This window comes from Natator depressus, chromosome 1, assembly GCF_965152275.1.
Source record: "Natator depressus isolate rNatDep1 chromosome 1, rNatDep2.hap1, whole genome shotgun sequence".
Lineage (NCBI taxonomy): Eukaryota > Metazoa > Chordata > Testudines > Cheloniidae > Natator > Natator depressus.
In genome coordinates this window covers 8,285,551-8,299,030 of record NC_134234.1, presented here as the reverse complement: position 1 = coordinate 8,299,030, position 13,480 = coordinate 8,285,551, and the positions used below count along the sequence as shown (strand labels likewise).

General features: G+C 54.5%; 1 protein-coding gene across 1 annotated transcript; it reads right to left on the bottom strand.

Moving 5' to 3' along the window:
• Nucleotides 1-987: 987 nt before the first annotated feature.
• CHRNA10 (cholinergic receptor nicotinic alpha 10 subunit) lies at nt 988-13,166 on the bottom strand. The gene is made up of 5 exons (XM_074942650.1): nt 12,969-13,166; nt 5,689-5,834; nt 4,916-5,070; nt 3,310-3,842; nt 988-1,668 (listed from the first exon to the last, which is right to left on the bottom strand). Exons 1-5 carry the CDS (start codon nt 13,036-13,038, stop codon nt 1,043-1,045), a joined length of 1,530 nt encoding a protein of 509 aa, XP_074798751.1. The 5' UTR covers nt 13,039-13,166; the 3' UTR covers nt 988-1,042.
• Nucleotides 13,167-13,480: the final 314 nt, after the last annotated feature.

The window sequence follows — 13,480 nt, the reverse complement described above, 5'->3', positions numbered from 1 at the left end:
GGTGGCTCTCCCAGCAGAGCAGTGTAAAAGGCACCCCAGGTTGGAGAACTGCAATGGGAATGGGCCATCCAGCCACAGAATCAGTGACCACATTTGCAGCAGGGAAATAGATAATTAAGCTGACGGGGGTTTACATGGAACATTCGGCCCAGAGAAGAGGCCAGCGCACATCTGCCTCTGTCTGAGCACTGCCCGGCACAGGCTCAAAGAAGGTGGAATGAGCTGGGCTGAAGGTCACTCTCCACCTGGAGTCAATGGGTTGGAAGCAGCCACCACCCAGATCCTTTCCTGCATTGCCAGTGGCATTAGCTCTCTCCGCCCAGCTGGACAGACTGACTGCATATGTGACGGTGTCACGGTCCCTGCAGCAAAGCCCTCGAGTGCACAGGTGCTGCCTGGGGCCACGACACACGGTCCCGGATGGATTTTCTAGCCCAAGAACAATGCACAGGAGACGTTCCAGAGATTTTATTTTGGCCTCCTTATTCCAGGCCACGCTCCCCCACAGAGCTCTTGCAGAGGTGACTGAACATGTTAAAACAATACACGCTGCACTGGGGGGCAGGCTACAGCCTGCCACTCCCTTCCAGAGCTGGGATGGAATCCAGGAGTCCTGGCTCCCAGCCCCTCCCGCACCCTGCTCTAATCCACTAGACCCCAGTCTCTGCCCAGAACTGGGAATAGAACCCAAAAGTCCCAGCTCTCAGTTTTCCGCCCCTGCTCTAACCACTACCCCAAAACTCTTTTCCCCAGAGCCGAGGAACAGTCCCAAGAGTCCTGACTCCCAACCCTCCCTCCCCACCTTTCAAACCAGCTGTGTGGCTGCAGCAGTAACAGGGGGAAGAGGGGTTCTAGGATTGCCAAAGAATAGATCGCTATGGAACTAGGAGAATATGCTATTAGTGGGACCTCACGTGCAATGCTTTCCACAGCAGCCCCGGGATGGACCATCCCAGGCCGCCCACGCATGTGCACCCGCAGCTCCGACAGGGTAAGAGAAAAGGTCCTAGCTAACTAGTGGGCATTGCATGCCGAGGGCTCTTCAGATGGCTTTGCCCATGATGAGCACGCTCATGAAGAAGACCATAGCAAAGAAGATCCACATGAAGATGCGATCCATGACCTTGGCCACTTTCTTCCACTCGCCGCTCCGTTTCTGAGCTGCCTTTTGGTCCCGGAAGCAGTTGGCAATGTACTCGACGTTCCTCAGCAGGCTGTTGTGGTGGCAAAGGCACGGGCTCTTCACACAGACTTGGTGCTGCTGCCCCTCCCGGCCGCACTCTAGGTTCTTGCATGTCCCGGTCTCTTTCCAGTCCTGCTGGCCAGAGAGACTGCTGAGCCCCTGCGGCAGCAACTCCTGCTGCAAAGACTCATCCCGGCAGGTCGCACCTGAGTTCTCCTCCCTTGTCTGGGCTTTCTGCTCCTCCTTGGCGGCCCTGCCGCTCACCACCTGGACCGTGGGCCCGTGGCCCAGTTGCCGCTTGGGACTTTTGCAGCTCTCCCCCACCTCGTAGACAAAGAATAGCTGGGCCATGTACTGCAGGATGAACTTCTTGGCCCACCTGGGCACGGGCTTGGCTCCTGGGCCGCAGTGGTGAATGTTCATGATGAATATGGTCAGCGCGGTGGAGGCTGTGATCATGGTCATGGTGGCAATGTAATACTTCCCTAGAAGACAAGAAGGGATGCGCTGTGACTGACCTGGGAAGTGGGGGACTCGTGGCTGCAGGCCCAGACACTGGTGCTCACTTAGGGAAATGGGAGGCGGGGACATTCAACACCAAAACACAAGCCCCTACCACATAACCTAAAGAACAACAACTCTAGCTATAAGGAAGAAGCAGGTTGTTATAGTCCCAGGAATGGCCTCTGTCCTCCAGCTGAGTCCCTTCCATCAGCAGTAGACAAGAGGCTGGTGTAGGACCCTCTAGGCCATCAGAGAACCCCTTGCACTGGGATGGTCTTTAACGGCTGGGTATATCAGCTTTAGATCCAGAATCTGGTGTCAGTATGGTGCAAAGCAACCATGCCGCACCTCAGGATCTGGCCTGCAGCCTTCACATTTGGCTTGGTTTTTTTTTTTTTCCTGTTTTGTTTTTTAAAAGGTGTTTCTGAAATCTACAGAATACAGCCAAGCTTTAGCAAAGATACGCAGCGCAGCTAAACCAACCTCTACTGAAGCCAGCCCAACTTAATGGGGGCTGCCTATCTGTCTCAAACATGAACCTTTCCTTAAATCTGCAGTTGTCTGGGTCATCCCAATTCAGGATGCACATTCTGGCTGCAAGAGTTTAGTACCTTAAACCCACATCAAACATTTTGCAGATCAAGATTTAAAAAAAAAACCAAAAACAAAACCCCAATATCCTATAGAAAAGTCACTGCAGAATTTGTACGTCACAAGCATTTCAAAATGGTAAATTCAGCCTGAACTGCGATAACCATAGCAAAAGCTTTATGCTATCTATCTAAATATGAGAGAGAGCGCGCTCTCCCAAAATATCAGACCATATTGAAAAATGCTATTTTAGATTAAAGAAATTGTCCACTTTCAAGTAGGCTCAAACAAACGAGCCTCAAACTTGGGTTGAGTCTTTGATCTCAATGAGATCTATCAAACAAGCTAAGTTTGAAGCTTCTAATTTCATTTGGTTTTATTGTAGGTATTCTGAGCACAAGATTTCTAAATGAAGCACGGTGGTGAAAGGGGGACCACCCCTTCTCCACTTGCTCAAATAAAACCCTGAAAAAAAAACCAACCTGAACAGATTTGGCTCAGACGTTCAAAATAAAAAAAATGTATCTTTGGGGTGAGACCAAGCATGGAAAAGTTACTTTGGAAAGGTATGTGTTTGGTTAGATTCATAGACTGCAAGGCCAGAAGGGACCATTGAGATGATCCGGTCTGATCTGCGGAACACAGGCCAGAGATCTTACTCAATTTCTGTATCTAGCCCGTAATTTGATGGGGCTACAGCCCATGTGCTAGAGAGACGTCTAGCTTTGTCTTTAAGACAGCAAGTGATGGAGAGTGCCCCAGGTCCCTAGGTAAGGCAAGAAAGGGGAGCTAGAACAGAAGCTGGAATTCCACCATGGCTGCAGTGTGCCACTTGCGGACAGTTTTTGCGAAGAGGCTGAGGACCGGAATGGACCATGCCCCTAGTGCTGATCCCTGCATCTTGGGGCTGAAGCACATGAATGGTGACATGGTTTAAAGCATACCCATTCTGCATCGCGTGCTGCATCTGCAGAGTGGATAGAGGGCTTCCACAGTTGCCCAGCCAGCTGCAGGAAGAGGCAGATACTCACCAATCAGCGGCACGTTCTCGGAGGGCGGCATGCTCTCTGCCACCAGCAACTGGAAGACGGTGAGCGCCAGCAGGACTGTCACTCCCAAGGAGACCTTCTCCCCAGAGTCAGCTGGGAGGTAGAAGCCCAGCGGGGCCAGGAAGGAGATCATGATGCAGGGGAGGAGCAGGTTGAAGATGTAGAAGGAGGCGCGTCGCTTGAGAATCAGCGTGTAGGTGATGTCGGGGTAGGGCTCCGAGCAGCAGCCGTAGATGATGACGTTCCTCTTGGCTGGCATGCCCAGCACCTCCCACTCCACATTCTCCACGAAGTCAGTCAGGTCGGCTGTGTCCAGCCCATTCACGAGGTCGATCTGGTTGCCGTTGTAGGTCCACGAGCCGAAGGTCAGTCGGCACTGCTGCCTATCGAAGGGGAAGTGGGAGACGTCCACCTTGCAGGAGCTCTTGGTGATGGCGGGGGAGTCCCACATCACCCGCCCATCGTAGCGGATCACCACATTGGTCTCCATGGAGCCCGTGAACTGGTTGTCTGCGCTGGAGGGACAGGGAACACAGACAGGGGCGGAGAGGGGTCCTTACATACATGAGACAAGACTGCACGGCCCTTCGCTAGCCTAATCCCTCCCCCGCTCTGCTGGGCTTGTTTCTGTAGGGCTGCTCACGAATGAGAGACATAGCTCGCTGGGTTGGTCTGGTAGGGTCCCTCGTGAGCACTCGATGGCCAACACAGGTGTGTTTTCATAGGGTCGCTTGGTCACTCACTGGCTTGTTGTTATTATAGGGTCACTCACTGTGGGCCTTGATTTTGTTTAAAAACAAATGAGTCACGAAACTTTTGCTCTGAGAAGCTCCCCCATCTCCCCCCCCAATAAAAATCACCTGGACTCTGCAAACAGATGCAAGAAAAAGCCAAGTCCAGTTCTGGGCTTCCCAATCATCAGTGCCCAGTCTTTAAACAGCCACACGCCCCCTTCTGACAGCTTCCCTCCTGTCCTCCCCCTTGGGGGCTACAGCGCAGGCTTGGACGCCATGTGCTGCTCTGAGCGGCAGAAGCGGGCTTTACCTGCCTGCGTGCACAGCCTCTCAGCCGTACCCAGGCACTGTCGGGCCCCAGCAACCCGATCCCTCTGGCCAGCTGCTCCCAGCGCTGCACCGGGGAAGGTGCAGGATGAGAGCAAGGCAGATGAGGCCAGCGAGCCGCAGAACGTGCCAGGAAGATCTTTGCCCGCTACATCCGCGCAGCCTTCGAGGGGGCCACTGCCCAAGGCAGCGGCTGTTACGCTCACTGTGCCGCGGGGGGGTGCCCGTAACAAGGGTGCAATTACACGGTCTCCACACGGGCCCAGGACGCCTACACTCTGCCGCCAGTTAACCTGCCCAAGGGAGCCCCTCTTCCGGATGGAGCCTGAGGGCGACAGGCTCACTAGGGGCTGCAGCCTGCAAAAAGGCCCTCGAGTAACCTCCCCTCCAGCTAACAGAGAGCCAGCACTGGCTCAGGGGGCAGGGGCCTGTGTGTATGGAGCTGGAGGGCCCCTGGTTCTATCCCCCGGCCAGGCCGCAGGAGCCCCGGCTCCAGAAGCGTGCAGTTCAATAGCGGGCTGGCCTACTTGTTATACAGGACTACGTCCGGTCTCCATACGTAGCTACCGGGTGTGCGGACGGTGTCGATCCCATCGTACTCGTCCTTATCCCAGCTCAGGTAGGCGTCCACCCACACCTGCCTGATCCACAGGTAGGCAGTCAGGACCTGGTTCCTCTCGTCCTGGAACGAGGAGAGATGAGGAGAGGCGCGTGTGAAATGCGGCCGCCTCTGGAGAGGGGGGAAAGATAGGAGCAGCCGCTGGTTTTACACTGACCCCCAGTGTATAGGGCACTGGCCAGCATGAAGCCACCCTCAGAAGGGACTCAGACCCTGGCCTTGCCCATGGTGACGCGTGCTTCACTTTCAGCACGAGGCGAATGCCAGGGAAATCCATGGGACTGTGCAGGATTTGGGGCTTGGAGTCAGACTATGCTAGAAAACCTACCACATCAGGGGATCACAGGTCAGTTCTTCTTTGGACTGGATGGGACCAGATCCCACTGCAGTCATGTTACTAATTCCTGTTAGCCCTCACTTGGGGTTAGGGCACTGTCACTGGGCTAGTGGTGAGGGTCTTTGCGTCCCTGTGTTGGAGCAGAACCAAGGGCTAGATCCTGAGCCAAGGGGTGCACTTGGAAGCTAGCTGCAAAACACCCAGTGACTTTCGGAGTAACCTTCCCAGCCCCCATCAGGGTTGTTTCTCCCGCAACCCGCAGAGCAAGGGTTCCGTCTCCCAGTGGGCGGCATGTCTCGTGTGGCTTGGGCAGTGAAGGAATGGCCTGCATTTCCCAGACGTACCATGTCGATGATCTGGGACAGGGTGATCTGCAGGGTGACGTTCAGCGCCCGGTCCGTGTCCTCCACCGGTCGCAGAGCGTTGGAGTAGTTGGCAAACAAGTCGTGGAGCAGCTTGTAGGCGAATTTTCCCTGAGCCCCTGAGCAGCCTAAATAAATAGATAGAGACACACAGCAAAGCTGGAGGGGAACTGGGAAGCAAAGGGCAGAGGGGCGCCATAGAACCCAGCCCTGATAAGCTGTGCACGCAAACCCCTGAGCTAACTGCACAGCTGAGGAACACGCAGAGCTACTGCCAACAAGAGTATATCTGTGGGGCAGAGCAGGGGTCACGGTGAGCCTAAGAGCATTGTCGTGCCAGGGGCAAGGGGCTCGTGGGTAACCAGTAGTGAGTTTCAGCTGGTCTGAGCAGTTCAGTGCCCCCCAATTCGCTTATAGCCATCTGTATACAACAGTCGTCATGTAAGGAGTCATTGGAAAACCAATACCGCACTGGTAATTACTATTCCGGCATGGTCTACGTATGGTAAACACCTAGAGGACTGTACAGATGTGAAGGAAATATGGGACTATGATATATTTGAACCAGACAGGTCTGGGGAGTGGGGAAACAGGTTTTTCCAGACAAAGGAAAAGCTGATGGCTCCCTCCAGGTGCAATCACAGACCACTGGCAATCACAAGCGAGGCCAGTCGTTGGCTAACAGGGGCTGCAGGGACAGATGAGTTTGCATTGTAGAAAGCACCAGCAGGGAAGAAACTGGCCTGGAATCTTCTCCATCAGATGCCCCGTCACCGTTCCTCACGGCAGGGGTAAGGAACTTTGAGACAGGAACATTTCAGAAGTTCACGGGACTATAGAAGAGGGGCACAGAACTCCAAGGGCTCTTTCACCTAAGACAAAGGAACTGAGCACTTTGGACTTCATTGAAGATCCTGACCAAGGGGTTGCCAGCCACCTCGCTGGAAGGTGTGATAGATTCTTACCTCGAAGCCAGACTGTAGTTTTGTGAGGTCTTAGTCACTAGAAAGTGTAAGTGATTATTAACTCCAGTCAAAACAATGAGCCACCATTGTCTCTTTGAAGGAGCAATGCACCTTAATTGAGCCTCTGAGCAATCCAGGAGAGGGCTGGACATTTCAGGGCAGACGGTTTGGGGGAGATTCAGGCCTGTGGTGGTGTTGGGACCACATGGCTAGTAGTGACCAAGGCTGGTGGACACCAGAGCGTGGCTGGGTGGACAAGCAGGCTGCTGCAGTCCGAGTTGCTGAACCAGGGCTGTTCGTCACACAGCGCGGGCTTGTATCCTGGCAGGGAGCGGCGAGCTGGGGCGTTAATGCAGGAGAGCATGTTAAGGTACTCAGGGTCACAGGGCAGGGGGTGACCCAACCTTCCACTGGTCTGGCTTGCAGCCCACTACATGACAATCCCGGAGACGAGAGGAGCAAAAGAGTGTGCCAACGCCGCAGAAAGAAGAACGGAGTGATCTGGTCAATGACCATCGTGTTGATCTAGCTTCTATCCATAGGCGCCAGCTCCGGGGGTGCGCCGGGGCTGGAGCACCCACAGGGGGGGAAAAAATGTAAGTGCTCAGCACCCACGCCAGCCCCAATCAGCTCCTCCCCCTCCCTCCCAGCGCCTCCTGCCTGCCGTGGTCAGCTGTTCAGCAGCAGGCGCTGGGGCAGGAAGAGGCGGGGGGGGTGGGGCCTGGGGCCGAGCACCCCCCGGGAACTGGGGAAGTGGGCACCTTTGCTTCGATCCCTAGTAAAATAATGGAAATCTTATCAAGAGGAGAAATCACCAACCGGCCAGAAGAGAACAGGCCCTGGAGCAATCAACACTGAGGGTTAATCTTGCCAGACACACACATGCTTTAGAGAAAACAACTGGATTTAAGGAGCATGGGAGAGAGAATGAGCAATATTCTTTGGCTGGCATAACAAGGTTGAAGTCCTTGGAGCTGCAGGGACCTACCCCAGCCCAATGTATCTGAGTTACAGCAAAGCGCTCGACACCAAGTACTTTCAAAATCCGAATTCCTTTTCGCTGATTTTTTTAACAGACGAGAAGGCCATCAGGGGCACTAAAAACCGGCTAAGGGACCCGAGATGCTACACGGCAATGTATCATGTTGTGGGGAGGTGGCCAGTGGGAATGGCTGGCACCAGGACTGGCTGTAGGTTTGATCGTATTTAATGAGCTGCATGCTAAAGACAGACGCAAAGCCTGGTAAGTTAGTAGGAGTTGCCAGCAGCAACGAGGACAGAGAAGTGAAACAGGAATATTTGAAAGAAGGGCAGAAACTGGGAGGTTCTGCTCAAAGACCTGCAGCTCACAGGTCAACCCCATAAAAGGCACCGGCTGGGAAGCAGGGGGTCGGAGCGACCCCCAGGGGAAAGAGTTTCTGCTGTTCCAGCATGTGACCTTTCCATACTGACTGTTGTTCTCAGGCTCCTGGCCTTGCTTGGTTAAAGTCCAGGAGGCGCATTATGAAACACACCTGTGAACCCAGGTATTCACAGCCCTGGACTGGGAGCACGCCTGCCAGTGTGACTACAGAGCCCAGCCCAGCCAACCCAAAGGAACTGCCAGGCCCTAAGGCACTGTGCATTGGAACGGGCTCATTTATCTAATGAACTCATGGCTCAGCCCCGCCTGGCCTGTCCTCAACACATCGGTCCGAGAGCCCCAACACCCCTGGGAGGCAGGGAAGTTCTAGGATTCCCCTTTTACAGATGGGAAACTGAGGCAGAGAGCGAGGCCGAGTGACTCACCCAGGAAGTCTGTGGCAGAGCAGGGAATTGAGCCTGGGTCTCCCAAGTCCTAGGCCACCTGGCTGCAAACCCCATCACCTCCTCCACTGCCCGTGTTCTCATCCCGCACAGCAGCATGGGAAGGGAGTTGGAGCAGGGCACTTTACCCAGTTGAAGCCTGCGTGACAACCCCCTTCTCCCCTTTGCTGACTCAGAGCTGCCAGGGCCTTGGGGAGGTGGCCATTTGGATCCCTGACCGGGGGGGCGAAGGGAGAAGAGAATAATGCTCCCCCCACAGAAGAGCTAGATCCCTTCTCCCAGGCAGGTGGGGCCGTGTCAGCAGAAGAGATGCACAGCAGGTTCACAGCCGTGACCTGGGAATGCCGGGGCCAGTGACCACGAATGGCCCGTGGCATTCAGGCCCAGCAAAGCAGCCTGGAGCAGAAGCGAGGCCAGCCTCCCAGCCAGCAGGGCCCCAACCCTGCATGCCGAGAATGAGAGAGGATCGCCAGCCCAAGCACCCGCTCTGTGCGAGCGGGCGCCGTCCTGGCTCTCAGGCAGCCACAACCCGCAGAACCTTGCTTCTGTCCTGAGCCTCCCACTGGACACATCGGGGAGACCAGAGCCAGTGCCAGCTGCTCTAACCAGCAAGTAGGGCTGAGGCCGGGTCGGGCTCTCGGACCGCTCAGCTTAGACCTAAACCCAACTTTCATTCCAGGGCAAGGCCGGCTCCACTGCCGAAGGCCCACGGGTGGTCCTGGGAGCTCGGCTGCTTTTTCCTCCGTTACGCTTCTGTACAGCACGTCTCACCTGTAGATCTCAAGGCCCTCTGCAAAGGCAGGCAAAGCTCACCAGCCCCCTAGATAAGAGATCCAGAGGCCTCCTTTCCCATCGCTAGCAGCCCAATAGGGCCCCCAACTGACTCTGAATGGCAGGTCAGCTGCCACTTCAAAATAGACATGTGCCCTGCCCCCAATCCATTATCTTCCAATTAAACCCACTGTTTCCAAAGGAATGTGTCACCCCCGCGCCACCCAGAAACAATCCCAAGCACGCCGTAGCCTTAAAAACAAGGAGGAGTCCGGTGGCACCTTAAAGACTAACAGATTTATTTGGAAACATCCAATCAGCATAGAAGTGGGTTTTTTACTCATGAAAGTTTATGCCCAAATAAATCTGTTAGTCTTTAAAGTGCCACGGGACACCTCCTTGTTTTTGTGGATACAGACTAACACGGCTACCCCTCCGATACCTGCCTTCGTTTTCAACGTGGATTTTAGAACACAACCACCAGTCTCCTTACAGTCCTTGGAAGTGGCCACATGGACATACATTGTCTGCTATTCCGTGGCTTGATCTCATGTTTTTTTGATGCAGGCCTAGCTATGCCTCTCACACGGAGCAGACGAACGCACATTTCCAAGATGCCTTCAGCTTGGGCATTAATTTGGGACTTCTCGTTATTCATCTCCATTCCCAAGCTCTGTATTTGTCCCATCGGTTAAATAAAGACTCCGAAGATTAAATCCCAAGGCCCCAAACAGACCAAACAAACGCCCCCCACCCCATGCAAAGCATTGCTTCTGTGCACTATGCATCAGTCCAACAACTGAAGAACAGTTACCCACTTCTCCCCTGCCCTGCTGCCTCCCCCCACAATTTAGCTTATCCCCCCCACCACTAAACCCACCTAGAAAAGTTAGGAAACTAAATGCTGTTTGCTGCCATCACATTGTTCCCTCTGCTTATGTGGTCTACCCCCCACCCCTCTGTGTGTCTGGGAAGGGACTACCTCCTACTCTGTACAGAGCCTAGCACAATGGGGCCCCATTCTTGGCTGGTCCCTAGGCACAACCATCATAAATATGATTAACAATAATAATTTGCAGCTCTACTCCATGCTGCATGACATGAGCTCTTGATTCTTGTCAACAGCACTGGACCATACCGTGGCAGAGGGGGGCGATGCAGACAGTGCTGGGCAGACGACACGTCAGCATGGCTTCCCACACACATCGTCCCCTTTCCATTGGGAGCAATCCCATGGCCCGAGAACGCATTTACTGCAGAGATGAGGGCTGGGACGGGCTAGTCCTTTGCATTCGGCCTTTGAGTAGAAACGGTCTCTCAACCCAGCAGAGATGCAGCCTCATTTAGCAAAGACACTGTTGGGTCTTTTTCGATTTACGCAAAAATACGAAGAAAGCGCACAGCTGGGTTCCCAGTAATCATGTTTGCGAACGCTCCCCACCACGTCTGGCCCAGGAATAGCAGAAGGTCCTTAAAAGTGGGGGGCCCCCCCCAGCGGTGCCTGAACCCAGGCTCCTAATCCCCAAGACCCCGCCCCTTCTCCCCAAAGCCCCACCCCCTGCTTGCTCCTCTCCTCTCCAAGGCCCCCGCCCTCTCACCAGCTCTTCCCCCCAGGCCCCTGCTCCCTGCTTGCTCCTCTCTGCCCCCTCCCTCCTGTCGCTACCTCTTATGGCCGGTAAAAAGTGGAAGGTCATGGCCCTCTGGGCCCCCCTGATCTGGCCTCATTACACACACAGCACTGCTCTGATTGGTCTCTGGTGGCCTCTAAGCTATAGAGCAGGGTGAGCACCACACTGAGAAGGCTCACCCTCTATTTAAAAGGATACTACCATATTTCTACGCACTTTAGAAACACCTTACATGAAGTGCCACATACAGGAGCTATTTGTCCTTCATTCCTGAAAACTACACCCGGGGGGGGTGGGGGGGGAGGCCGGTCGTGGGGGGTGAATCCTCTGGCCTAGGAGATCTGAGCTGAGTTCCCAGTTCTGCCACAGACTGAGTGCGAGACCTTGGACAAGTCTTCGGATCTCTGCGCTCCCCACCTACACCATGGGAATAGCAGTACTCCCTCTCCCCTGCCCCTTTGATTGGGAGCGCTACAGGGCAGGGGCCGTGTCTCGGTCCATGCATGCATAGGTGCCGACTTCCACGTGAGTGCTCGACCCCCACTCTGCCCCTGGCCTTGCCCCCACTCCTTCCATGCAGCCCTGCCCCTGCCCCACCTCTTCTCACCCCTTCCCCAAAGTCCCAGCCCCAACTCCGCCCCCTCCCTGCCCCTATTCCAACCCCTTCCCCAAATCCCCGCCCCTGCTCTTCAGATTGCATGTGTCCCGTGCCCCTCCCACAATGGGGTACGTCTCCTCTAGCAGACAGAGGGAGAGGAACGCCGGCAGAAGCATTGCGCCAATCCCACTGTCAGTGGCATGGGGGGGACTTTAAAGAAAGGAGCCCCCCCCCCCTTCAGCATATTGCTGGCCACGAAGAGATCTTAGCAGGGGTGACGCTGCATGGCAGAGGAGCCTGATCCCAGCTAAGTCCATGGGAGGGAAGCTGAATGACAGTATCCAGGGCAAGGTGGGAGGGTCTCACCCCGATTCTCGGTACCTCGTCCTTCTGCCTCCTGGCTTCAGCTCCCGCATGGAGGATGCTGTGCAGAACTCCGGCCTTGCTTGTGTTTGAAAGTTTAATGACCAGGATCCCATTTCGCTAACAGGTGCGACTGTTGACATCTCGCAAGGTTCGCTTACAGATCAAGATGCACCCTTTCCAGTTACTAAAGGGGTCCCTTTCCAAAAGGGCAGGTGCTTTTCATGCAGCTGATTGAATCGCAATATAGTTGATTGCAATGGCGGGCTTTACAGCTTGACTTTCAAAGATAAGATTCCTCAGGCATCCATTCAGCAGGGTGAATACAGAGCCCAGAACTGCCAGGCCCGAATGCATTGTGCATGGGGCCAATGCATTAGGGCATGCATTTAATTAGATCATTTATCTAATGAAATTATGGCTCAGCCCCGCCTGACCTGTCATCTCTTCACTGTTCTCGCCACATCGGTCTGAGCGCCCAACACCCCTGTGAGGCAGGGAAGTTCTATGATTGCCTTTTATAGATGGGAAACTGAGGCAGAGAGCGAGGGCAAGTGACTCGCCAGGGTCACGCAAAGAGTCTGTGGCAGAGCAGGGAATTGAGCCCGGGTCTCCCAAGTCCTGGGGTGCCTGGAGGCGAAAGGCTGCAAACCTCATCACCTCCCTCATGGCCCATGCATTCATCCCGCTCAGCAGCATGGGAAGGGAGCTGGAGCAGAGCAGTTTACCCCGACTCAAGACCATTTGAGGGGCTGCAGTTCCTGGCAAAACCAAGAGTGTAAAACTCACCAAATACTACACTGAAGTGGTACAGGAGAATTAAACCAACCTCATCAGGGAAAGTGCAGAGCGTGGTTTGCTCAGAGGAGCGTAAGCTGGCTGTCGTTAGGATAGGGACTCTCACAAAGAAATTTCCAAAACAGGTTGCAAGTTGCATGGAAATTATTTACTTACGGAGCAGATGCCTCAGACTAGCCTCCCGGCTACTGAGCAGCTGCACTGTGCCAGCTTCCCAGCTGCTGCTATTAAATGCTTGCAAGCAGGACAGAGCCAGCAGCTGGGCTGGGATTTCTTAAAATGAGGATTTTCTTCTAAGAGTGTTTACGAACAAACAAGTTTACGAATTCTCACCTGGTGACACAAAGATCCCCAAGAAGCCCAGAGAGAGCAGGCAGGAATGGAGACCCCTCCTTGGATCCATCCTTGCGTTTCCGCTGCTATCCAAAGCGTGCCTTGGAGAAGAGCCCTTGGAACAGTGGAGCACACAGGTGCAGGGCTCAGGGTGACACGTCAGACTCTGGCTTCATTCATGACATCGCAGGGAAAACCTGATCTGCCAAATTGTATCCCAAACAGGAACAAATGAGCAGCTCAGCTGTGAGAGCCGTGAATGCAGAATCCTTGCAGGTGCTGGCAGCCGGCTGCAAGCTCGGGGGGGTCTGGCTGTAATGCCATCCTCTCTCCTCTTCAAGAATCACGGAGGTATTCTCATGGCCTGGTGTGGGGTTTTTACAAAGAGCTGTGGTTAGTTCGCCTAATGGGTGACGTCAGTGCAGGAGGAAGCTCATTGCCTCTTGATGGAAATTTAGGGAAGCCAAGATGGGGGGGGGGGGGGAAGCCAACAGGTGCCGAGGAGCACATGA

Excerpts from the sequence above, each read along its gene's own strand:
- CHRNA10 (XM_074942650.1), bottom strand. The coding sequence starts at position 13,038 with ATGGATCCAAGGAGGGGTCTCCATTCCTGCCTGCTCTCTCTGGGCTTC. Across the intron at positions 5,071-5,688 it reads TGTCCCAGATCATCGACATG|GACGAGAGGAACCAGGTCCT; the intron begins GTACGTCTGGGA and ends TCCTCGTTCCAG. Across the intron at positions 1,669-3,309 it reads CGAGAACGTGCCGCTGATTG|GGAAGTATTACATTGCCACC; the intron begins GTGAGTATCTGC and ends CTTGTCTTCTAG.